General features: G+C 38.7%; 3 protein-coding genes and 1 pseudogene across 7 annotated transcripts; 2 read left to right on the top strand and 2 right to left on the bottom strand.

Annotated features, from left to right (window-relative positions):
• The first annotated feature begins 429 nt into the window (after positions 1–429).
• On the top strand, positions 430–8,544 carry LOC106448070 (clustered mitochondria protein). Its single transcript, XM_048778030.1, has 28 exons — positions 430–589; positions 770–1,021; positions 1,112–1,173; positions 1,330–1,519; positions 1,605–1,748; positions 1,826–1,976; positions 2,048–2,241; positions 2,351–2,452; positions 3,032–3,167; positions 3,280–3,408; positions 3,597–3,927; positions 4,016–4,120; positions 4,212–4,439; positions 4,514–4,660; positions 4,926–5,048; positions 5,141–5,311; positions 5,392–5,478; positions 5,587–5,706; positions 5,817–5,954; positions 6,044–6,112; positions 6,215–6,373; positions 6,462–6,518; positions 6,600–6,640; positions 6,764–6,883; positions 7,119–7,428; positions 7,511–7,618; positions 7,711–7,782; positions 7,866–8,544. The coding sequence occupies exons 2-28, from the start codon at positions 775–777 to the stop codon at positions 8,268–8,270; spliced, it is 4,146 nt and encodes a 1,381-aa protein (XP_048633987.1). The 5' UTR covers positions 430–589; positions 770–774; the 3' UTR covers positions 8,271–8,544.
• A 712-nt stretch (positions 8,545–9,256) lies between these two features.
• On the top strand, positions 9,257–11,754 carry LOC106449365 (annotated as a pseudogene).
• On the bottom strand, positions 11,652–24,065 carry LOC106445674. Its single transcript, XM_013887269.2, has 5 exons — positions 23,914–24,065; positions 22,786–23,842; positions 22,345–22,441; positions 12,498–12,540; positions 11,652–12,402 (listed from the first exon to the last, which is right to left on the bottom strand). Exons 1-5 carry the CDS (start codon positions 24,045–24,047, stop codon positions 12,294–12,296), a joined length of 1,440 nt encoding a protein of 479 aa, XP_013742723.1. The 5' UTR covers positions 24,048–24,065; the 3' UTR covers positions 11,652–12,293.
• On the bottom strand, positions 14,622–22,626 carry LOC106440203. 5 transcript variants are annotated; one of them, XR_007339203.1, is made up of 8 exons: positions 22,012–22,601; positions 21,853–21,921; positions 19,705–21,745; positions 19,238–19,613; positions 18,624–19,158; positions 18,419–18,532; positions 14,913–15,074; positions 14,622–14,825 (listed from the first exon to the last, which is right to left on the bottom strand). XR_007339203.1 is itself a non-coding variant. In XM_048778029.1 (5 exons), exons 1-5 carry the CDS (start codon positions 21,370–21,372, stop codon positions 15,014–15,016), a joined length of 2,754 nt encoding a protein of 917 aa, XP_048633986.1. In that variant the 5' UTR covers positions 21,373–22,603; the 3' UTR covers positions 14,622–15,013. The 5 variants fall into 5 exon arrangements, 1 of the variants encoding a protein (XP_048633986.1); XR_007339204.1 differs by lacking the exons at positions 18,419–18,532; positions 18,624–19,158; positions 19,238–19,613 and adding exons at positions 15,262–16,068; positions 16,151–16,444; positions 16,525–16,926; positions 17,002–17,485 and having other exon boundaries at positions 14,622–15,173; positions 21,674–21,745; positions 21,853–22,626; XR_007339201.1 differs by having other exon boundaries at positions 21,853–22,601.
• Positions 24,066–24,472: the final 407 nt, after the last annotated feature.

The raw sequence follows: 24,472 nt of genomic DNA, 5'->3' as shown, positions 1-24,472 counted from the left end.
CCACTAAAATTCATCTTTATCTTGTAAAGAATCCAATCAAATCCACTGAAAGACTCCTAACTACAGTTACATTGAATTCTTAATTCAATAACACCCCCTAAATTTAACACTCCTACTTTTTATGAGATTTTCCCTAAAGCAAGAGATACCCGTATTTGTTACACGTGGAAAAGAGACTTTTATGTTAAAAGCTTTACGGACTTTTATGTCAAAAGACAAAAGCTTTACAGACTGTAACAGACACGCGACAAAACCCCTTAGTTTGTGCCTACCCACATAGGTTTGTCATAGCGGTAAAATATGTTTAGGTCAGTGATTAATGATTATTAATGTGGGAAATCTTAACTTTACCTAATTGGAGATGATTTTGCTAATTAAGTACGTACTACTTAAAAAGGCCCATAAAAGGCCCAATAAATAAAGCCCAAAGAGAGTGATTGGTTTGTGTGCGTCTCCTACTACTGCTACTAGTACTAGAGTCAGAGGAAATCATCAGCCGCCACTTCTTTCTTTCATTCAGTTCAACAACCCTCCTTAAACCTCATCTCTTTCCTTCTCCGCCGCTCTCTCCGTCGTCGCCTCCGTCAAGGTAATTCTCACCTTCCAGATCCTCTGTAACCTTAGTCTATTGCTTATTTACATCTATCGCCGTCGACTTTTTCTCACTTTCTGATTCTGTTCCTAGTTTATTCCATCAATTGAATGATAACATCCAATTCAATTGGTTATTAATCTTAATCTGTGGTGCTAATTCACTGTATCTTGTTAGGTGAAATGGCTGGGAAGTCGAACAAATCGAAGGCCAAGAGAGCGGCTCAGAGCTCTTCTCCCAACCCCACTGACTCTGCTCTTCAACCCGATGCTCCTGCTGCTCCAGCGCCTGCACTTGCTCCCGACAATGGAGCCGCCAACGATGCTGTTGAAGCTGCCGTGCCTGAAACCAATGAAGTTCCTCCTCCGGTTCCTAAGGAAGACGAAAGTGAATCGCAAGTAGCGAGTAACGATGAGCAACCCAAGCAAGGTTTGCTCTTTATGTCTTTTCTTGGAAGAATCCTATTTATTTTTTATCTTCATTTTTTTAATATAAATATGATTTGATTTGCTTTCACAGGTGAACTTCGTCTCTATCCTGTTTCTGTCAAGACACAGAGTGGCGCTAAAATGGAGCTTCAAGTGAGTTCAAAAAGTTTCTTTCTTTTACCTTTTCTATACTATACTATGTTCTGTTCTGTCTTAGAAAATCAATTTATTTCTCTATGTATTTCTTCTATAGTATTAATCTGGTATGAGTTATTGAGTATGTTCAATTTTTTTTTTTTTTAAAATCAGTTGAACCCTGGAGACTCAGTGATGGATATAAGGCAGTTCCTTCTTGATGCCCCAGAGACCTGTTACTTCACCTGCTACGACTTGTCGCTCCGCAGTAAGGATGGGGAGACTCACCATCTTGAAGATTACAATGAGATCTCTGAAGTTGCTGACATCACCACTGGTGGTTGCTCCTTAGAAATGATTCCCGGTATGATAATAAGGATTCTCTTTCTTTAGGTTGTAACTAGTTGTTGGTAATTGACCCTAATTTCTTTCTTTCTTTCTATCCACAGCGTTGTACGATGATAGGTCTATCAGGGCTCACGTTCACCGAGCTAGAGATCTCCTTTCGCTCTCGACGCTCCACTCTTCCTTGTCAACAACGCTTGCCTTGAAGTATGATGCTGCTGCAGCGAACAAAGCTCAGAATCCTGGAGGTTTCACATTTGAATCTTCAATCTTTATAGAGTTCTTTCGCTTTCCAGATTTATTTATGTCCCCATGTCTGAAACAGACAAACCAAACGTCCCGGAGCTTGATTGTCTTGGTTTCATGGAAGATGTGCCCGCCTCTCTCAATAAGTTGGTCAGTTCTCCATCGGAAGAGATTAAGTGTGTGGACAGCATTGTCTTCTCATCGTTCAACCCTCCTCCAAGCCACAGAAGGTATAAATCAGCTGCTCTTAACGTATTATTAAATCAGCTGCTATTAACAATGTTGAGTTTGTTTGTTACAGGCTTGTAGGAGATTTGATCTATTTGGATGTTGTGACGCTGGAAGGTAACAAATACTGCATCACCGGTACCACAAAGGCGTTTTACGTTAACTCTAGCTCAGGGAATATTCTCGATCCAAAACCAAGTAAATCTGGGTTCGAGACAGCCACTCTCATTGGATTATTGCAAAAACTTAGCTCTAAGTTTAAAAAAGGTCAGAACCAGTGTATATGTAATTTTTCTTAGTTTATCTATTACTGACTTGATAGTTATCATTCAATTTATTAATTATCTTCTATTTTTTTTTTACTTTGACTACAAAGCTTTCCGCGAGGTCATGGAAAAGAAAGCCTCTGCACATCCTTTTGAGAATGTTCAATCGCTTCTGCCACCACACTCATGGCTAAGACCATTTCCTGTTCCCGGTGAGTTTTGACTTTAATAGCATTTGAGTCCGTATCAACTTTGCAAATACGGAACTTGTTTATTACAGTATGCTTTTGTGTGCTGCGCAGTAATTTGGTTTTAGTAGCTTGTCTCTGTCCTTTCTACTGGTTCTTTTAGAGGACGTTCTACACATTTCCTGTTGTAAGCACTGATTATAGTTCTGAGATATTGACGTGACACCCAGCACTAATTGTGATTTAAAAGAAAGCTTTGACTTGACCTTAGTTTCCTTATATGTAATAGATCCTTGAAGTCTCTTTCTTGTCTGCGTCTCTTTGTGGCTGCATCTTAAGGGCAAGTCATATTATAGGATATTCGTTGGGTATTTTTTTTGTCAAACTAATTAATTTGAATTCATATATTAGTAGTTTGTTCTCCGTTGACTAAAAAAAAAGTAGTTTGTTCTCCAAATTGTTGCTAGTTTATCGACTGCTTTTTCATTTTCTGTTTTATATATAGAACATGCGCTTCTGCTCACATCTACTTATCTATAAGAAGATAAGTTTTAAGATTCATTGCTATTATTTCTCACCATAGGCTCTCGTATCTTTGCTCAGATCACAAGCGCGACGCAGCGAGAGCAGAAGAAGCACTGACCATTTCCTATGGTAGTGAGCTGATCGGTATGCAAAGAGATTGGAACGAAGAGTTGCAATCTTGCAGGGAGTTCCCTCACAGTACGCCTCAGGAGAGGTACATCTGATATTTTACTACTGTGATTTTTTTTGGTAACATAAATTTTTTTCTTTTGAAATTCCGTTCCTTTTTCTAGATTTCTTCATACTAGATATTTCTTTCTTTGCAGGATCTTACGTGACAGGGCTCTTTACAAAGTGTCTTCTGACTTCGTCGATGCGGCGCTTAATGGAGCAATTGGTGTAATCAGCCGATGTATACCACCCATAAATCCAACTGATCCAGAGTGTCTGCACATGTCAGTGTTAATCCTATGTCCTATATCACTAATTCTCTATGGTTAGCTGTATGTTTTGTTGGGATGAAATTTTGCTAGTTAAATGATCTTAACCATGGAGAAATGACTTAAGCGTTTAGATTTTAGATGTTTGTAGTTTTGCATCAGCGTCTCAATTTTTAATACTTGTTTTTGTTCATCTACTGTAGGTATGTGCACAACAATATCTTTTTCAGTTTTGCTGTTGATGCCGACATTGAACAGCTATCCAAGAAACGTCCATCAAATGATGTTTCAGTGACTGAGAAAGTGTCTTCGTCTGAAAAGGTCCCATGCGAAGACAAAACATGCGATGGAGAACACAATGCAGAGCTTAACAGCTGTAATGAGGCGCCTCTTATTGAAAGTGAGCAGGCAACGTATGCCTCTGCAAACAACGACTTGAAAGGCACAAAGTTATATCAAGAAGCAGATGTCTCGGGGTTGTATAATCTGGCAATGGCCATTATTGATTACAGAGGTCATAGAGTTGTTGCTCAGGTTTGTACTTATACTGAAACTAATAAGTCCTTTAAATTGAGATTGTACGAAATTTAATAGCTTGCAATGTGTTTCATGTATGTTCTAGAGTGTTCTACCAGGCATCCTTCAAGGGGATAAATCAGATGCGCTTTTGTATGGTTCAGTTGATAATGGCAAGAAAATCTGCTGGAATGAAGATTTTCATGCTAAGGTAATTGGATTTGCTCTCTCTCGACGTTGGATTTTGTAAGCATTGATGTGATAGTTCTAGTACTGATCTATTTGTAAAATATATTCTTCAGGTGTTAGAGGCAGCAAAGCGTCTTCACATTAAGGAACATGCTGTTATTGATGCTTCTGAGAATGTCTTCAAGCTAGCTGCACCAGTAGAGTGCAAGGGGATTGTTGGGAGTGATAACAGACATTACCTTTTGGACTTGATGAGAGTCACGCCTCGTGATGCCAATTACACGGGTCCAGAGTCACGTTTTTGTGTCCTAAGACCAGAATTGATCACATCATTTTGCCAGGTACATATTCATTATTCCTTCGATACATTAGTATTGCTGTGCAAGGTATTGATTAATCTATGTTCATGATGAAGGCGGAAGCTCTGGAGAAATCAAAATGTAACACCAAGACTGATGAAGGGACGGATATTGTTTCCGAACCTTCTGATGCAAGTGCTGATACTTCTAAAACTGGTGATGAATCGATCCATGGAGAGGAAAACGGAGCTTTGACTTCTGAGGTATGTGCTTTCCTCCTTGAGTGTTTGTCAGTGAAAAAGCTGACTGCCAAAATACCATGTCGGATTGGCCTCTGGAACAATGATGAAAATAGCTACATTTATATTTATAGACAATACATTTGAACTCGGTGGTTCATTCCTTTATTCTTGTGCGTTGAGATTTTTTCCCCACCCTTGCTTCCTAATGCTAGATAGAAATGTCTGAGAATAGCTGTATTTCAATTGAATGAAACTATAATTGCTGATATCTATGTTTTATCCGCAGAAAACTGTTACAGAAAAGCAAAATACCACCGCCGATTATGCAGCCGAAATTTCCAAACTATGTGAAGAAATATCATTTAACCCTAATGTTTTCACTGACTTCAAATTAGGTGGCACACAAGAGGTACGCTATGTTGCTTATAGGTGCTTTGTCTTAAAACTATGTCTTAATGTTTGTTTAACTGATTTGACTTTTAACTTTTTGTGGTCAACCAGGAGATTTCTTCTGATGAAGAAAATGTGAAGAAAGTTAGCTCATACCTTGTGGATGTGGTACTTCCAAAGTTCATAGAAGATCTTTGCACTCTTGAAGTTTCCCCAATGGATGGTCAGACTCTGACTGAAGCGCTCCATTCTCATGGTGTTAACGTTCGTTACATCGGAAGAGTAAGTTTTTCATATGCATTATCATTTTATAAGATATATCTACATGGTTGACTTTATTAACAATGGATGTACGTGACCAGATTGCTAATGGAGTGAAGCATTTGCCTCATTTGTGGGATCTTTGCCTGAATGAAATTACCATCAGATCCGCCAAGCACATTCTCAAGGTAGTGTTATAAAGACTGTTAAATTCGTACGACAATATACATGGTTGAACAAGAGTTTTGGTTTCAGTGGACAAGCTCCTTAATTAAAGTTTTTACATGGTTATTCAGAACATTCTAAGAGATATAGAGGATCACGATATCGGTGCAGCAGTCTCACATTTCCTCAATTGTTTCTTCGGAAATGTTGCTGCGGGAAAAGCTAGCACCAACACTAAAAATCAAAAGAAGGTTTGTGTACACTATCAGAGTCTAACTATCTATAGTTCCTTGTTTGTTCTTGAATTTTGCTATTTCAGTTCTTTGATTAAATATCTATACTGACCTTTGAATTTGGACAGGACCAATCGATCACCAAGAAGAGTCAAGGAAGGGGGAATGGCAAGGCTTCTGCAAGGAAGACTCTTTCATCGTATATGATGGTTGATTCCAACATGCTATGGTCTGAGATTCAGGAATTTGCCAAAGCCAAGTATGAGGTATAATAGTTATAATCAAGTTAATCATGAGTCAGTTACATTTGTTTCACCTACTATAAGCACCTGAACCAACGTGAGCCTATTTTCAGTTTGAGATGCCCGAGCTGTCAAGAACTACAGCTAAAAAAGTACACGTTCTCCGCAACCTTTGCCAGAAGGTAAGTAGAGAAGACACATATCTTCTTCCTTCAGTTCAGACTTTAGTTACCAATGCCAGTTAGTAATTGTAATCAATTGTTTTTGGTTTTTTATGTTAACAGGTTGGCATCAGTGTTGCTGCTCGCAAATACGACTTTGAGGCCTCCTCGCCTTTTGATGCGACAGATGTATTGGATCTTCGACCTGTTGTCAAGCACTCTGTCCCTATATGCTCTGAGGCTAAAAATCTCATCGAGATGGGAAAGCTGCAACTGGCTGAGGTAGCAATGCTTTTTCAAATTAGTTGTTTTAATTTCCACGTATTACTCTGTTTGTCTTTGTCTTATTAAAATGATTAATCTCTTGTAGGGCATGCTTAGTGAATCCTACACGTTCTTTTCAGAGGCGTTTTCAATTCTTCAACAGGTAAGTGGTCTGTTTTTGCATCTGATATAAGACTAAATATTTTTACACTAAAACTGCTGCACATGTTCATCTGATTTCCAGGTTACTGGACCAATGCACAGGGAAGTTTCAAACTGCTGCAGGTAAGCCTTAGACTGCCTGATGCTCCATTAATCATCTATTCGGGTTTTGTTTTATGCTACTTGTTATCTATGGTTTTCCGCTTTAGTGACCCTAAGTTTTTCTGGTCTTCATTTGCTTTTCAGATACCTAGCCATGGTTTTGTACCATGCAGGAGATATGGCCGGGGCCATAATGCAGCAACACAAGGAACTAATCATAAATGAGCGATGCCTCGGTTTGGACCATCCTGATACTGCCCACAGGTATCAACTATTTTTCTTTTATTACTGTAACTTGTTCCAATGTTGAAACTGTTGAACTTTCATCATTTGACTTAATGGGCGAGACATCCTGCTACTGAATATAATTAAAGTGAATGTTGTTCCGCTCCCTCAATTCATTAGAAGCAGGACTTCAGTTGAATGGCTTGCAATGCGCCTCTTTTTTTTTCTCTGGTTTGTTATATGGTACTTACGTGGTGGGGTATCTGCACTGCAGCTATGGCAATATGGCTCTTTTCTACCATGGGCTGAACCAGACAGAGCTTGCTCTACAGAACATGGGCCGTGCCTTGCTATTACTTGGTCTCTCATCTGGGCCTGATCACCCAGATGTTGCAGCCACATTTATAAATGTTGCCATGATGTATCAAGACTTGGGCAAAATGGACACAGCTCTGCGTTATCTTCAAGACGCTTTGAAGAAAAATGAGAGACTTCTTGGCCCTGAACACATTCAAACTGCAGTATGCTACCACGCTCTTGCTATTGCGTGCAACAGTATGGGTTTATTCAAGCTCTCACACCAGGTATTACAAACTTCTATAAGGCTTTTGAATCCTCTATTTTATTTGACTCATCTTTTGAAGCAACTGTTTTGTTTTTGGTCAGCATGAGAAGAAAACCTATGATATACTTGTCAAACAATTGGGAGAGGATGATTCCAGGACAAAAGACTCTCAAAACTGGATTAAGACTTTTGAGATGCGTGAGGTTCAGGTTTGTGCAACAATAATAACCGAGTACGACCTCGTTATTTAGTATACATTGTCTTTATGTTTTCCATATTTCTGGTTTGGGTTTTTCATCAGAAAACTGCACAGAAGCAGAAAGGACTGGCAGCCACTGCGGCCAACACGCAAAAGGCTATCGATCTCTTGAAGGTATCTCATTTGTAGTTTTGATTTTTCTCGTATTTACGCTAAAACTAATTAATGACATCGGTTTCCTGATTGATATCCAATAGGCACGTCCAGACCTGATGCAGGCGTTCCAAAACGCAGCAGCGGCAGAGAGGTCTAATGCACTAAACACAGCTGTCCTCGGGGAGGCTCAACCACGGGGCAGAGGTTTTGATGAAAGAGCGGCTCGTGCTGCAGCCGAAGTTAGGAAGAAAGCAGCAGCCAAGGGGCTACTGGTTCGTCCCCATAGTGGTGTTCAAGTGCCACCACAGATCTCTCAACTGATCAATGCAAATGCAGGAACCGCAGATTCTTCTTCTAAGAAAAGTGGAGAAAATGGAGAGGCAAAGGTACAAGAGAAGAAGAAAGAAAGCTCTGAAAACGGGAAAACAACGAACGTGGCGGCTCCTGCCGGATTAGGTGCAGGTTTAACATCTTTGGATAGGAAGAAGCAAAAAGCCAAAAAGTAAAGAGTAGGGAGAGCTTTGAAAGGAAATGGTGCTCGATTCTAAGTAGTGGAGTTGGTTTTGGCAACCACTTAACTTATTTCATTGCAGTAGAAAGACTTTTGTCACCACAAAGCTTTTGTTCACTTCCCATTATGTTTCAAGATTTGGGGGCAAGTTCCCCTTCCAGCTATGTCTGGTTTTTGTTCCTTTCTCTTCTGTAACGTTATAATACAGAAGTTCATTGGTTTCTGCTTAACAAGAATAAGCATACAATATACGCTCTGATTTTACCACATTTGGGGTAGGCTTCTTGGTTTCATAGGTCTACCTACCATAAACTCGAACAACTCACCATTAACACTATATTAATGGATGGGTTTGAATACATTATCTATTTCAATTTTATCTGAAAATTGTGAATATGCATTATAATGATCAAATCAAATATTAATATGTAATCTCTCTTATCAAAATGTATATCACACAATCAATTATAAAGTTATAGATATTATATAAAACACTGATATTATCAATCAATTATAAAGTTACAGATATTATATAAACACTGATATTATTAATTAATAGATTTTGATATCTTATAGGCCAAAATTTTTTTGAAACTCAAGATATGAATCGGAACCGAATTGAAAACTCTAATCCGTATCTGATTCGAGTGATAAAAATATCTGAATATCACGTAAATGGTGAAAAATATATCCGAACTTGAAGTGTTATTAATTGAACCAGAACGAATAACCCACAAATCTAAATGATTCGAAAAATCCAAAAAATTACGTAAAATTTGACTTAGTATCCAAATTAAGTGTTCAAAACCTACACATATGCCTCAAATACTCAATTCTATGTTTACTTTATATAATATCTAAAAATATTCAAAAAATTAACCACTCCTTAAATGAGTTTGGATGGAAAATAAGTCTTAAATAGAGTTATAAATTATGAATGAGCCGGAAATATTATTAACTAAATTCTATCTGAACATAGATAAAAACCAAATGGAATTTATCAAACTGAACCCGAAAATTTGAAAACTAAAAAAAACTGATCCGCCTATGCCTAGTGTATTGCTAATATTTACATTTAAAATGAATAGGTAGTGTAATTTGTTTTTATTCCGAAGGAATTTTGGATTGAGATTTCATTTACTAGTTTCCTCCAAACTTATCGAATTCCAAACGCACAACCGTCGCACATAATGAAACTACCAGCAGAAAAATGGATGTTCATTAGTTGTAGATAATCGAGTCGCTATAAATTTTGCAAGAATCCAGAGATTCAATAGTTATTGAGTTTCTACGCATGATGTTAAATTTCTACGCAGAGAAGTGTACCGTAAATAGCTTTCAAAGAAATATTTACAATGATTATTTAATTAAGTTTTATTTGTAAAAATATCAGAAAAATGATGTAAATAATTTTTTTAGTGCTTGTTTTATCCAAAAGGTTAAATAGAGTGATTTATGTATGGATTGGTGTTACTAAAAGTTTTTTCTTCGGTTTTTAGGATGATGTGGAGTTCTATTTTGTATTTCTTTTCATGTTCTATATTGTGTTAGGTGTTCTCAGTTTTTTTCATATCTAGCAAGTTATGTATTTGTTAACAAAAACTCCTATAAAATTTGAGATCCTGAATTCAACTTCGGGTTAACACTATACAATATAGATTTTATGCTTGAAACATACTAATAGAACACAACTAGTTGTAAAATCATGACTCAGGTCTCATGTGTGTATTGATTCATTTCAAATTTGAGTTTGAAGACATAGTTAGAAATAGATTCCTGAAAAGAAAATGATGGATATAGGTTGTATCCAACAATCAGAGCCGGGCTGTTACTTACAATATACCTAGTGACAATAAAAACCAATACCATATAAAGTTCCATTATTGAACTTACTCTTTAGAACTTGTTTTTTTGGGAGAATTCTACCCACCTTTGGACTTGATTTGAATTTGGTGGTTATAGAGAGATTGAAGAACATGTATGCTAAATGATAGACAGATTATGGAGCATTTGTGCTAATTGGTAAATGATAGTGTATCACAAATCCCATTGCTATTTAGATTAACCTGCCTAAACCGTCTCCGGAATAACTCATGGGCCGGGGACAGCCTAAAAGTGGACAAAGTGACTTCAGTAAAGCCCAAATATGAAACGCTCGATTAGGCCCAATTGTCTAAAGGAGATTGAAGAAGTGAGAGAACGGCTTATGGATAATGTTGTCTTGATAGCACAACACAACACAACACAACACAACACAAGACAACACCTTCTTCTTCTCCTCCCGCATTATCTCCTTCCTTCTCCGACAATGGCTACTTTCCTAACAGCTGTCGTTTCAATCAAACCGACACTCTTCTCTTTCCAGTCCGAATCCTTCACCTCTTTGCAGCCACAAAGCAATGCATTCGCTCTCAGAGTCAAAGCCTTTCCTTCCCTCACCAAACCCATCTCCGTCTCCCTTCCAAGGATGAGACTCATCCCTCACGCAACGATGGAGACGGATACGGAAGAAAAACCCGCTTTGGACCCTAGCGCAGAATCCTCAAGACGCGTCTACATCGGAAACATACCAAGAACAGTCACTAACGAGCAGCTCACACAAATCGTCGAAGAACACGGCGCCGTTGAACAAGTCCAGGTTCTTGTTTCCTACTTACATCCTCTTCTCCTTCATCATCATCATTTAGTTTCATCATAAAAGATTTGTGCTTTAGGTGATGTATGATAAGTACTCAGGAAGAAGCCGTAGGTTTGGTTTCGCTACAATGAAGACAGTTGAAAATGCCAATGCTGTCATTGACAAGTTGAACGGCACTGTGAGTCTTCTTCTTCTCTTTTAAGTTCTTGTAAGAAAAATGACTCAAGCTTTGTTTATTTCTTAGACCATTGAAGGACGTGAGGTGAAGGTTAATATCACTGAGAAGCCTATAGAATTATCATCATCGTCCTCTCCTGATTTGTCACTGCTTCAGTCTGAAGAATCAGCTTTTGTGGATAGTCCTTACAAAGTGTATGTAGGGAATCTCTAGCAAAGAGTGTTACTAAAGAGATGCTTGAGAGTTTGTTTTCTGAGAAAGAGAAAGTTTTGAGTGCTAAGGTTTCGAGAGTGCCTGGTACTTCCAAATCCACTGGGTTTGGGTTTGTTACGTTTTCTTCTGATGAAGATGTCGAAGCTGCCATTGTGGCTCTTAACAACTCTGTAAGTTTTTGCCTCATTTGTTTCATTTTTAGTTGTTGTGTGTTTGTTTCATTGTGGATTGTGTTTAAACAAACTCTCAGTTGCTGGAAGGACAGAAGATTCGGGTGAACAAGGCCTAGTGTGAGAGGGCGAGTCTTTTGGCATCATAAGAACGTGAAGAGAATCGTCTTTTTTTGTGTGTTGAGGAGTTTGTAATGCAAACATTTAGAGCATAGTATCTTATCATCTTTGTAATCATTCTAAGTTGAAAAAGAAAAATGAAAGCATTAAGTTTATTTCACTTTTAGATAGAAAGGATAGCTGTCCCTTATGTCTTCTCTCAACTCCATGCTCTCTTGTAACTGTGCCATGTGTTCTTATCATCATCAATCAAAACAAACGACAAAGCAAAGAGAAAGCAAGATTGTTTCTATGTCTCAGCTTGTAATGGTTGATCACCACTGCAGTTGGGCACCAGGATCTTGATATGCTGCTTCACGTTGACTTTGGTCGCTACAAGAAGTTCATCGATAGCTACTCCAAAAGATCACCATTGCTGCCTTCTTCACGGTCATCAGGAAAATTGACCTTGTGACCAGGCTTTTGAACCCCACTCTTGGCATGTAGGCCAAGATTGGTTGAAACTCCATGTTCTTTAGAATTGGGAACCCATCATGATATTTTTAGGTTCGTTGTGCCTTGAAATGTAAAATCTGAATAAACTACATTTCATATGATTCAACCCATAACATTCAACACAACACATTTCAAACCATATATATCATCTTAACCTTACCAACTTTCTCGCTACTAAAACCATAGCTCTACAATAGTATATTATCACTCGGACCAAAACTTCACAAAGGCTGTCAAAAAAGATTTCAGAGCTGCCAAAAGCGGATTTGTCTCATGTCCTCCTCCCACATTATACTGCCCTTTCCACGATTCACTGCACATTAAAGAAAAAGATTACAGAAAGGTAAGGCATGTGAAACCTCTGGAGAACCAAACACAAATACCAACAATCTCACAGCATAAACTCACGGTTTGATTCTGTTTAGTGGTGCAATGTTTCCTTTCTGAGAGCACTACAAGAAATATCGGTATTAATAGCACCCGAAAAATGCTATCATATCGTTTTCATAGCGTTTCGAAGAACGCCGTGATAGCCGCAGCTATAATAGACCCCCCCCCTAGCGTAGCGTTTTTCGCGTGCTGTAACAATATACAGATATTATAGCGTTGGCCCTGTGTTATATTATACCTATTTATAGCGATTTCTTTTCGCTATTTAAATATTTTATGTGGCACTTTTCGTGTGCCATAAAATATTTTGTTATGACATTTGTTTTTTGTCATGGAATACCTTTTTGTAACTCAGTTTGTTTTGGATTTTTGAACATTTAATAGCAATTTTTTTGTGCCATTGAATATTATAATACAGCGTTTTACTTGTGCTATAACGTTTATTTTCATAGGTAATACTGAATAGCTAATATTTTCTATATTGACACATTTTTCGGTTTGATTTACTATTTTTTTTTATGGGATATAGAATTGGAAAATATTGTAAAAAAAGAAAATTAAAAAATAGAAATTTTAGTAATTGTAACCAGACTAGAAATATGCAAAAAGCACTATAATGTGCTGACAATTGATTCATCATATAGCAAAAAAACACATACATAAACAACAGACATAAACAACATACATAAACAACAATTAGTAATGACGGCCAGACTTGGTTCGCGAGGACTGTCCTTGTGCTTGTGGTGGGCGTCTGAAAAGAGATGAGTTTCTGAACATTGGGTCGATGTCTTCTTCAGGTTCCTCAATGCGTGTCAAGTAGCCAAGAGAGGTTCTGAACTCTGTTCTGGTTATCTCCTCCACATCATTTCCTCCCGAGGACTGTCCTCGTTCTTGTTCTCTGTTGAGTGCTTCTTGTTGTGGTTTTTGTTTTTGGAGTAGTTGTGGTCTCACTCCAGATGCCGGCAGTGCACATACGATGCTCTTCCTTCCTTCCATTATAGTTTCTAGACTGTAAAGTTAACACAAGTTAGAACTTTAATAGATATTTGAATATGAATATCTAAACTGAAAATGAAAACTTATTCGAAGAAGAAATAATAAATCGAAGATGATATTTGAAGAAGAATAAATGGAAATCGAGTATCTCTGACCTTTGAAGAAGTTCCCAACCCAGATCTGTGAGGGTTCGAATCTATAAGGATCTGTAAGAGTTGTTACCTTTTTAATTAGAGAAATATATAATAATCATACAGATGAAATAAATCTAGGGTTTAGACTTTAGAGGGCGCAGACCTTTTGATATGGATGAGTTCGATGGAAACCCAGAGAGAGAAATCGTGGTCGCTTAAGAGAGAATCATGGTTGTTTGAGATGGAATCGTGATGGGTAGACAGTGATTAGTGGTGGGTCGAGGTGGGCTCGTGGTGTCACAAAGAGATTTGTGGTGGTTTGAGATAACTCTCTAACCTAGTTTGCGGTGGGCGTACGTTCTGAGAGAGAAGGAAGGAGATAAAAGAAAAAACAATTCTGAACCGTTAGATTAACATTTACGAACGGACAAGATTATGATCCTTGCCTTAAAATAATCAACCAATAGGAAGAGAGAACGAGGATAGCTGATGGATGGTGGATTATGGGCCTTTGATCTGAGATATCAATCGATGGCTATTAAAAAAAGAAGAGAAATTATGTTTCTGGTTATTTATAAATATTTTTAAAATTATCTAAAATTTGTAAAAAATATAATCATGATTCTAAAATATAAATCTAACTTTAGACATCAATTTCTAAATATATAAACCACTAAACACTTTAACTACACCAATATACCCTAACCCTCAAACTAAACACTACATATGCTAACCCTTTCACAAGAAAGATAATGTGGAAAGGGAACTACATCATGTATTTTGTGATTAACATATAATTTTGTCTTAATGTGTGTTATAGTTTCTTTAAAACGACCTCAAAACTATGATTAGAATAAACCTTAAAAGAAATCTCTAAACCTAATCACTAACAAAAACATGAGAATCCTAACCCCTATCCTTGCCCTAAACCGAGAATAGTGATTTGTTCTTTGTAAACTAGATATGGACATTTATCTTATTGGGCCTTTGTAAAACTGAAATGATAAAATGGATCAAACACAATAACATAAAGTCTTAACTTAAGTAAATCATTCAAACCATACAAACATTTCAATCCATCCGACACATGAAAAAAAGAGAAACACCGAGTAATTGAAAAACAAAAGCCATGTTCTGAAACAGCAAACACCAAGTCATTTATGTCAACAAGAACTTAAATAGTTGCATGGTTCCTTCTGCTCTTTTGTCAAACCTGAAAAGTAAGACATAACCTTCGGTTCACATTTATGCAAGAGTGCTTCCAAGTGAGAAAGAACAAAAAAATAAACAAAACTCTCACCGTTATAATTTTATCCTCTGGCCAAGCAAGAGTGCTTCCAAGTGCATCTTCCATATACTCAATCTCAGATGAAGTCCTCCACACAGATGCATCTTTCACCTTCACAACATCCACAAAGACTCTACAAGCACCAAGCCCCAAAGGCTGAAAGTGGACAAGATGCTCAGGATTACTCGAAGACCAACGTCCTTCAGCGACGATCACCTTGTTTCCAGACAGATCCAGCAGCTGGATTTTTTGATTTGGCTTGAATTTGTTACGCTGCAATCACAGAAAGCAAAAACGAAGCCAAAATTCAAGCATCACAGAAAGCAAAAATGAATCAAACAATTCAACAATATAGTTGTACCTCAGATCTGCGAAGAGGAGATGCAGGAGTAAATGGTTTCTTAGGAGCTGGTGGAGTTAATGGAGACTTCTGATTCTTAGAAGATGAACTCACTGCTTTAGAATCTGATTGTTGACGACGTGGAGAATCTGTTATATCCGGCTCAAACACAACGCAATTTGCAGGCCATGCTACATAACAGTTCAGAAAATCCTCCATATTTGTCTTTCCTACAGTAGGCCTCCATATGAATGCCGTTGGGTTTAGTACCTCATCGACAAACACTTTTACTGCATTAGGACCAAGAGGAAGTCCATTCACCAATGATTTTGGTTCTTTAGTCTGCCATCGGCCTAAAGCAACCACTTCCTCCTTCTGTATATAGTCCATGAGCTTGCATTTGTTAACTGAACTTGTGAAAGGGCTCTGCCAAACACAACAAAGACATCGAACAAAAATGACTCAAAATCATACTCAGGTATAGAGGAAAATCATACTTAGGAACAGAGAGAGAAGAAACTTAACTGTAGGAGCATTGTCTTCTGGAATGAGACCTGCTGTTGCAACAATACAGTGATCAGAATGCCATGCAATCATTTCGCCAACTGCATCCTCCATAGTAAACATATTATGTGCAGGTCGCCATAAAAAAGTGTCTGCTTTTATTGCAGTTTCAACCAAAACCTTCACAGCGTGAGGCCCTAAAGGAACCCCATTAACTAACTCATCAGCTTCAGCTGAAACGACCCGTCCCTCAGCAACTTTCTCATCGACAGAAGCCCAGTCAACCAGATAACACTTGGGAAGTGATCTGGTATTATTTACACTCTACATGAAGTACAAGCAATGTCAATGAAATGCAACTATACAATTTTATAGACAGAGTAAGCCAGATTAATTAAATTCATACCTTGTTATAGGAGTTTTCACTGACATCAGTTGCAGGACCCTGATTATTCATTCGGCGAAGGGCCTTCTGTAAATCATTAACCTGTTCCTGCAGAGAGACCTGTTTTTGTTCCATTGCAGCGATATAGTTGTCCTTAACCTGTAAACAATTCAATTTGGTCATGCTAATGCCTCTGCCCATCGCTCGCAACCGTCCAGGTTGATCAGGTCCCAGTATCTGAGATAGCATATCGTTCTTTGGATTTGTTGTCGTTGAATCGGCATGACCCTCAAGTTCGATCTCTGATGCCTTTCTCTGGAAACACATTAAAATTTCAATAATTACAAAGCAGCAACCAGCAGATCCAACTTCTTAAAATCAATATGAAAACTTACAATCTTTTCAGCTGCATTAACATTGACAGGAGTACCATCCTTCTTTGTTCGTGATTTCACCCAAACTCGGAGCCTCGACACTTTTGATGGATCTTCACTTGACTTTACCAAATCTTCTCTCAGCCTCACCATTCCCTTACGGCCGCAGGTGTGAGGAATCTGATTCTGTCTTCTTTCTTTGTAAGAGTCGCTGACAACCTTAAAGGCCTGACTGGTCTTCTCTTTGACAAATTTACGCCATTCAGCTGTAGAAACATTGTTCGGTTGCAAGCTCATCCTACCTTTAATGGTTGGAGCTTTTCTAACAGATGTTACCAGACGTGATTTGGATGCTCTCCACAAACATCCCATCTGCTTAAACACAGCAGCCTTTTTAAAGTCTTCGTCCATGTCAAACCTCATCTGTAGTCAGCAATGAGACACATTCAAATACAAGTAAAATGGATCGTAGTTAAATGTAAATTTTTTTCTTATTACCTCAATAGATTTCCAGAGCACAGTCTTGATTTCTTCACTGACTTGTCTCCAGTTATCAATGATCACCGGAACATGTTCACGAACTAAGGGACCCAAGTAGGAGGATAACAGTACAGAACCTGGACCACATGGATCCCCCATATCTGTGAAGTCGACATGTTGCCTTTCAGTTGGATCCTTGGCAATGTGTTTCATCTTTGTAGGTCCTCGGCGTCTTTTACGCTGTGATGTAGTAGCTGTGTCAGTCTGAGTCTGCACATCATCATTTGCTTCTTCCTCCATTTCATTCTCCTCCAAGTCCTCTGCTTCTTCCTCCATTTCATTCTCCTCTGTCCTCATTTGATTATGTTCTTCTGCCTCCATTTCATCTGAGACTTCTCTGTTTGTTATATCTTCGAGGAATTGATCTTCCGCAACCTCCGTTTCTACATCTGTCCTTTGCTTCTTCACACGCTTGTTCTTCCGATTCCCCATCTTAGTTCACCTGAAATATAAAAGAGTTAGTTAGTCTCAAAGCAAATCAACAACAAACAACACAACAACAAACAACACTCAAAGCAACTGATCAGAAACATAGTTAATTTCATTACACAAACACAATTCATCAAAAAACAGCTTCACAGATTCCTCCCCATTATCAAAAAATTAAATAATTTCATTACACAAACACAATTCATCAGATTGTGGGCTGGAATCTGTTCTGGCCATCATCCAAAAAATCACAACTTTTCCATTTTCAAACATATATTCCTTCACAGTCAGCTCGAGCATTTCTAGATTCATCAACCAAGTCATCAGCATCCATGGCTACTACTGCTGGCATAGGACCAACATCTGCATGTCCATCTTCAGCATCTTCCTCACGGTATCTTCTTGTAGGACCTCTCATAGCTACATACCAACTAGATGACTCATCTATTCTTGAGTAAAAGACTTGCTTTGCTTGTGAGGCGAGGATGTATGGATCAGCTGCAAAAGCCATTTGACTTTGGTTGAGGTTGACTAGTGTGAAGCCATCTTCAACCTTCACTCCGTTACCTATATTTGCCCACTGACAGCGAAATACAGGAATGTAAAAGGTATTGTAATCGATCAGCAGAATCTCCAACACTCTGCCATAGTATGTTACCAAATCAACCATCTGCGAAGTGTCTTTTGCACTAGATCTACACATAGCTGTTGCCTCATATAGAACACCACTGTTCTGACTTTGCCTGTCAACTAAAATCGTGTGAAACCGCAGACCATTAATTATGTAACCAGTGAAAGACCTAGAGCTAAGACGAGGACCGTAGGCCAGCCATTTCAGTGTCTCATCGTGATTCTCTGAGCTAATAGGTATCTATAACAAAATATGTTAAGTGTCAATACATATCTATAGCCAAAACCAGAAAACTAAATTGTTGCTCATACTATGAAAATTACCTGGTCTTTTAACCAAGAAGCAAATTTTTGTGAATGAAGTCTCCATAATGTTGTTGCATCACGTCTACATTTTTCATTAGTGTCCTGTAGATGCTGTAGGTGCATGCTTCAAAAGGATTCAAACAATGTATTAGCTACGCTATAAAGTCACAAGCGACAGTAACTAAAAAAACAACAAGTAGCTTTGAAAGACTTACTCCACATAAGGTTCGACGATTGCCATATTCTGAATCACAGCAAGATGTATAATCTTCATATCCTTCTCAGAAAGAACACGACAAGTGGCTGCAGATATTGGACGGCCTTCAAGAATAGAGCTGCTCTCGAACTCAGTATTTCTATCAGGTTTCTCCTCATAACTTGTTGTTTTTTTCAAGAACTGACTGCAGAACCTAACACATTCCTCTGCAAGATACGCTTCAGCAATACAACCCTCTGGTCTTGCAAGGTTTCTTACAAAGTCTTTCAGCACTTTCATGTATCTCTCAAATGGGTACATCCATCGGAAATGAACTGGTCCACATAACCGAGCTTCCCTGGCTAGATGAACTACCAAATGCATCATTATATCGAAGAAACTTGGAGGAAAAAACCTCTCAAACATGCAGAGGGTTTCCACAATTTCAGTTTCCAATACTGTAATTTTCTCTACATCGATTACCCGCTGACAGAGATGATGGAAGAAAGCACACAGGCGGCCAATAGCTATCCTAACACCTTTAGGTAATAATCCTGTCAAAAATATAATTTGAGGATAGAGTCAGGACATCTTAATCTTGACTATTAGAAAGTTTAAAGACTCAGTTAATACCTCTAATAGCAACTGGGAGAAGCTGTTGCATCAAGACATGGTAATCATGTGATTTCAATCCTGATATCTTAGATTCTTCTAACTTCACACACCTTGATATATTTGAGCAATAACCATCCGGACCTCTGAAGTCCGATAGCCGCTTGCAGAATACTTTCTTCTCTTTGCTGGACAGAGACCAAGGAGCGGGAGGAAGGTATGTTCTTTTCCCACGGGGTTGAGGATGTAAATCCTTCCTAATACCCAGCAGTTCCAGATCTTTTCTCGCGTTAAGACCGTCTTTTGATTTTCCACAATGCAACAATGTAGCTATAAGGCTTGCAGCAACATTTCTTTCCACATGCATAACGTCTAAGTTGTGTCTAACTGGTAGATCCTAGACAAAACAAACACAGATAATAGTGTCAAAGGAAGGTGGTGACTGCACAATTAAGAAAAACTGATATATCTTCAGATTAGAAACATACTTCCCAATAAGGCAACTTGAAAAAGATTGACCGCTTCTTCCATCTAGATAGCTCTTCCTCATCAACTGCTTCTTCCTCTTCCTCTGAATCACTGGATTCATCATCCGTATTGAAGTCTGATCCAACCGTCTCATTAATCTTCCTCTTCCTACCAATTACTTTCACATTTCCAAAATCATTCTTGTAATTTCTAAGTATATGGCTTATGTTATGACCACTCAGAATTCTACCCTTTTTCCCATGCTCTGCTTTCCCATCAAACCATGCTTTCTTTCCTCTATAAGGATGTGTGGGAGGAAGACCTTTCCGATGGGACATATAAACGTGCTTCCTGCAGTTACTCAACCACATACTGTCTGTGTTTTTTCCACACACAGGACAACCCATTTTGCCCTTTACTTTGCAGCCTGCAAGATTCCCATATGCTGGAAAATCCTGAATAGTCCAGAGAAGCATAGCTCTTAATGTGAAAGTGGTGTGGTTGACTGCATCATACGTTGACTCTCCTTTTTCCCACAGGTGGTTTAGATCCTCTATAAGCGGTTCTAAGTACACATCAATATTGTTACCAGGTTGGCTTGGACCAGGAATCAGCAACGACAACATGATGTTCTCCTCCTTCATACACTTTTCAGGTGACATGTTGTAAATGACAAGCAAAACAGGCCAACAGCTGTAGTTCACATTCTTCATGTTGAAAGGATTGAACCCATCTGTGGACAGCCCAAGCCGAAGATTTCTTTCTTCAGCGGCAAATGAAGGGTATCTGTCATTCATTTGATTCCAAGTAACAGAATCAACCGGATGTCTGCTTTTTCCATCAGTGCTCTTATTAGTAAAATGCCACCTCAAGTCCTTTGACATGTCCTCTGACCTGAACATCCTCTTCAGCCGTGGGATTATGGGAAAATACCTTAGAACTTTCTGTGGAATACCTTTCTTCACATCACCTGTGCGCAAGTTAATCTTCCATCTTGAAGCATTGCATTTCGGACATTTGTCTAGCTTCTCAAACTCCTTTCTGAATAGACAGCAGTCATTCACACAGGCGTGTATCTTCTCATAACCCATATCAAAAGATCTCAAAAACCTCTTCACTTCGTACAAGGACGTGTGCAAGACATTATCCTCGGGTAGCATCTGTGGCAAAGTCTCAAGCAGCAGATCGAAGCTTCTATCAGACCAACCACTCTGTGTCTTTATCCTAAAGAGTGAAACAATTGCAGAGAGCTTGCTGTGGTTAGCACAACTTGGATACAGAGGTGTTTCTGCATCGGCTAGCTTAGCAAGAAACTCATCTTCTGCCTTATCTTCACCTTCAGCAACCTCACTTAAGTCACCATGCCTAAGAAACTCTTCATCAACAAAGGCAGCTGCTTGGTATAACCCTAAAATCTCATTCCTCTTCTCACTTCCATTGCTTCTACTGTCAGTCCCTGACATTACTTCTCCATGGTGATACCAATCCTCCCTCATCTTGTAACTCAAATCCATTCCTCTTGTTACTAGATGATCCACAATAACACTGGCTGAGTGACGAGCTACGTTGCGACAATCAATACATGGGCAAATGATCAACTCAGACTCTCGCAAATCTGCACCAACACACCTCACAAATTCCCACGCACCACTCTCATAACCAGGATCAGCTCTTCGGTTTAGACACATGAAAGCATAATTTCAACACTCTTAATCACACACAAAAATTCAGTTCCTATAATATATATTGTTTTTCCTTACCTGTTTAGATGAACCCATGACTTTTCGACCATTTTATGTTCTAAGTTTCTAACCGATAGACCAACAAAATCAAACAAAGCCATAAGATTATGTCAAACATACACCAAACAGACACAATGACATTCACAGAGGAACACATAAACAATCAACGATTCAATCAGATACATCCTCTTCAGTCATTCAAAATGATCAACAAGAAACGACTTCTATTTGGCTGAAAAAGAATCACCTGATCAATAAGATCCTTCGGATTTCAACTCCACTAGCTTCACTCGAGAAAGGAACAATCAAAACCTAAAACCTGCAAAGCAAAAGAGAAGAGAAAGGAACACTCAAAGCTTCAGTCGAGAAAGGAACAATCGTGTTCGCCCATGACGATATCAAATGCAAAACGGAATTGATTACCACCTGACTTCTCGTGATTCTGTAACCTGACTTCTCTCCTCCTAATCTTCGGTGAACTCGAAATTGTAAAAGCTGAAACAAATCAAAGGAATTCATCTGAGAAATCAGATAAATCAAAGGAATTACAGACAAAATCGAATATGGGTTCACCGGGAATCTGACCGCTGGCGAAAACAACACCGTTCAGACACGAAGATCGATCAAAAATCGGAGAGATTGGGCTTCCCAATCATTTTTTTTCTTCGATGGTTTCTATGTGAAGAGTGAAGGAGAGGCGGAAAAGGTTAAAACTAAACCCAAGTCTTTTGCATCGCGACAACACTTTACTCTGTTTTACTGTATTTTTTGTTAATTTTTTCCTGGATTAAATTTATCGCTAGCGAGGAACTAACGCTATGAAAAAGATGGGTATCGGATTACACCATTTTTGGTAGCAGTTTGAGAATTCGTGCTACCGTGAACTGCTACCAATAGCCATATTTCTTGTAGTGGAGTTGGAACTATCTGAAGCATCGAGTTTCCCTTTTCCAACAGTCGCCTTCTCCACACTTGTGACTTCACTCCTAGCTGTGTCCTTCTTTAAACTTCCAGACTGTTACACAATTCAAAAGGTTGCAAAGGTTTCATCGTTAAACACAGTTTTCTATGAGCAATCAACTAATAACTTTGAATATATGCAGTTTCACCCTAATCCTCTCACAGTCTTAAGTATTCCATCATCAACGTTCTTCTGTCACACACACACTACTGAAATACTTTATCCTAAAACTTAAACATGAAGAATTAGGAGATGTTCATAAATAAGTCATGCAACTAACAATGATAACCTGCTGCTCAACACAAACAATTTTTCTTGCATTGGACACCATGACGACTACTTAGCTCCAGGATGCAAATAGAATGTATAAAAACAAACAGATAGTTGACAAAGCTTACCTCAGTGACAGATGTTGGCGTTGTCCGTTCAGTTGTCAAACTTCCATTACTTAAGTTCTTAGTCTCATGAATGCTGCTAATCACAGCATCAGCAGCCACCGTCGTCCCTGTAGTATCAGCAGATTCAACATCTACTGAAGCAGGATTTACAGTTTTCTCTTCAACTTTCTTTTCCGTAGAGACAGAGATTTGATTTGGCATTTGAACACCAATGACTTCTGTCTCTACTTCTTCAGGTACATCTCCAAGATCAACAGAAGTTTCAGTGCTGCTATCACTTTCCACCTTTGCCTCAGTTACTTTCTCAACCTCACAGACTCTAGCCACCTCACTAGGCTGTGCATCCATTGTTAAAGAAGTCGCAGATGTTATTGGAAATGTCTCAACAACAACTGCTTCTGCTGGCAAACCAATTGTGCCTAATGTATTCTTTGTCATGCTAACCCTTTCGGTCAAAGCTGCTTCATCATCATTCACTGTATCGTCATTGTTGACAAGTTTTGTGCCATTTGATTCAATGAAAGGTGTTTCCTCATATGCTATGTCTTCCTTCTCCACCTCGAGTTCTTCATCCTGAGGTTTGGAGACAAAACTGTCACATACTGTCTGCATTCTATCATGCAGCTTGGCATCATTCTCTTCACTGCAGGATCCTGCAAACTGAGCCCTGGATATGTCATTAGAGCCCACTAGCTCGTGTGTGAGCAGCCCTATGCCATCTTCAGAAAGTTGATACGCGTTCACTTCCCTGTCCTTCAATACATCAGATCCTCCGTTTTCTTTAGAGACATTATGACTTTGACCTGATGGAGAATGGAATCCCACTGGGGACAAAGATAAAGGAGGCACAGGATCCATCAGTAAAGAACTTGACAGAGTTTGATCTTGCGAACGGTCGTCATCGCCCTTGCCTTGAAGAATCAAGTCAGTAGTACCAAGGACTCTATTTTCTTGGATAATCTCTCTGACAATCTCCCTAATGGTGTAGAAAGACCCACCAACCTCCTTGTGTGTGAGGCTAAGTGAAGGAAACCTCTCATTGTTTAAGCTTTGATGCCTGTTTAAAATATAATCAAACAATTACAATAGGTAAAGTGGATTAAGAAAAAAAGATTATGACTTTTATACTTTTTAATGAAAGATTCGACCAGAGTCTTTCTCTCCTCTTTGGGGATACGATTACGAGTTCTCTTTCCTACAGAGTCGTGAGGCTTAGCTAGAGCAAATACTTGCCCAACGCAACTAGTCTTTAGAGAGTGCATCTTCTCTCCCTTTGTTCTATCACTGTTTAAAGGGTTTAAAATCAATAGTCTACCAACAAACTAACAAAAAGTATTACAAGTCATTAAAACAGATCCGTTTAGTTCATCATGTCTCAATACAAAAACACAAAGAGAGAGACTGAGAGAGAGGACAATTGAATTGTTTCATACAGCCATTGATAGAGAAGAATAAATGAGAAAGCGAGAAGAAGAGGTGCTTATAGTTTGTAGGCTTTACCTGTGACCTCGAGAAGAAGAAGAAGAGATTAGAATTTCAGATCAGTCCGCCTTTGTCAAAGGGAGATTGCTTATGGAGAATGTGCTTTTGGCTTCTGAATTGGTGAGAGATTATCATAAGCTTTCAGTTTCTTCAAGGTGTGTGATGAAAATTGACATTTCAAAAGCGTTCGACTCGGTTCAGTGGG

Source organism: Brassica napus, chromosome A4 (genome assembly GCF_020379485.1).
Source record: "Brassica napus cultivar Da-Ae chromosome A4, Da-Ae, whole genome shotgun sequence".
In the NCBI taxonomy this organism is placed as follows: domain Eukaryota; kingdom Viridiplantae; phylum Streptophyta; class Magnoliopsida; order Brassicales; family Brassicaceae; genus Brassica; species Brassica napus.
Note: the sequence above shows the minus strand (reverse complement) of the source record. Positions and strands in the feature narration are given on the sequence as shown.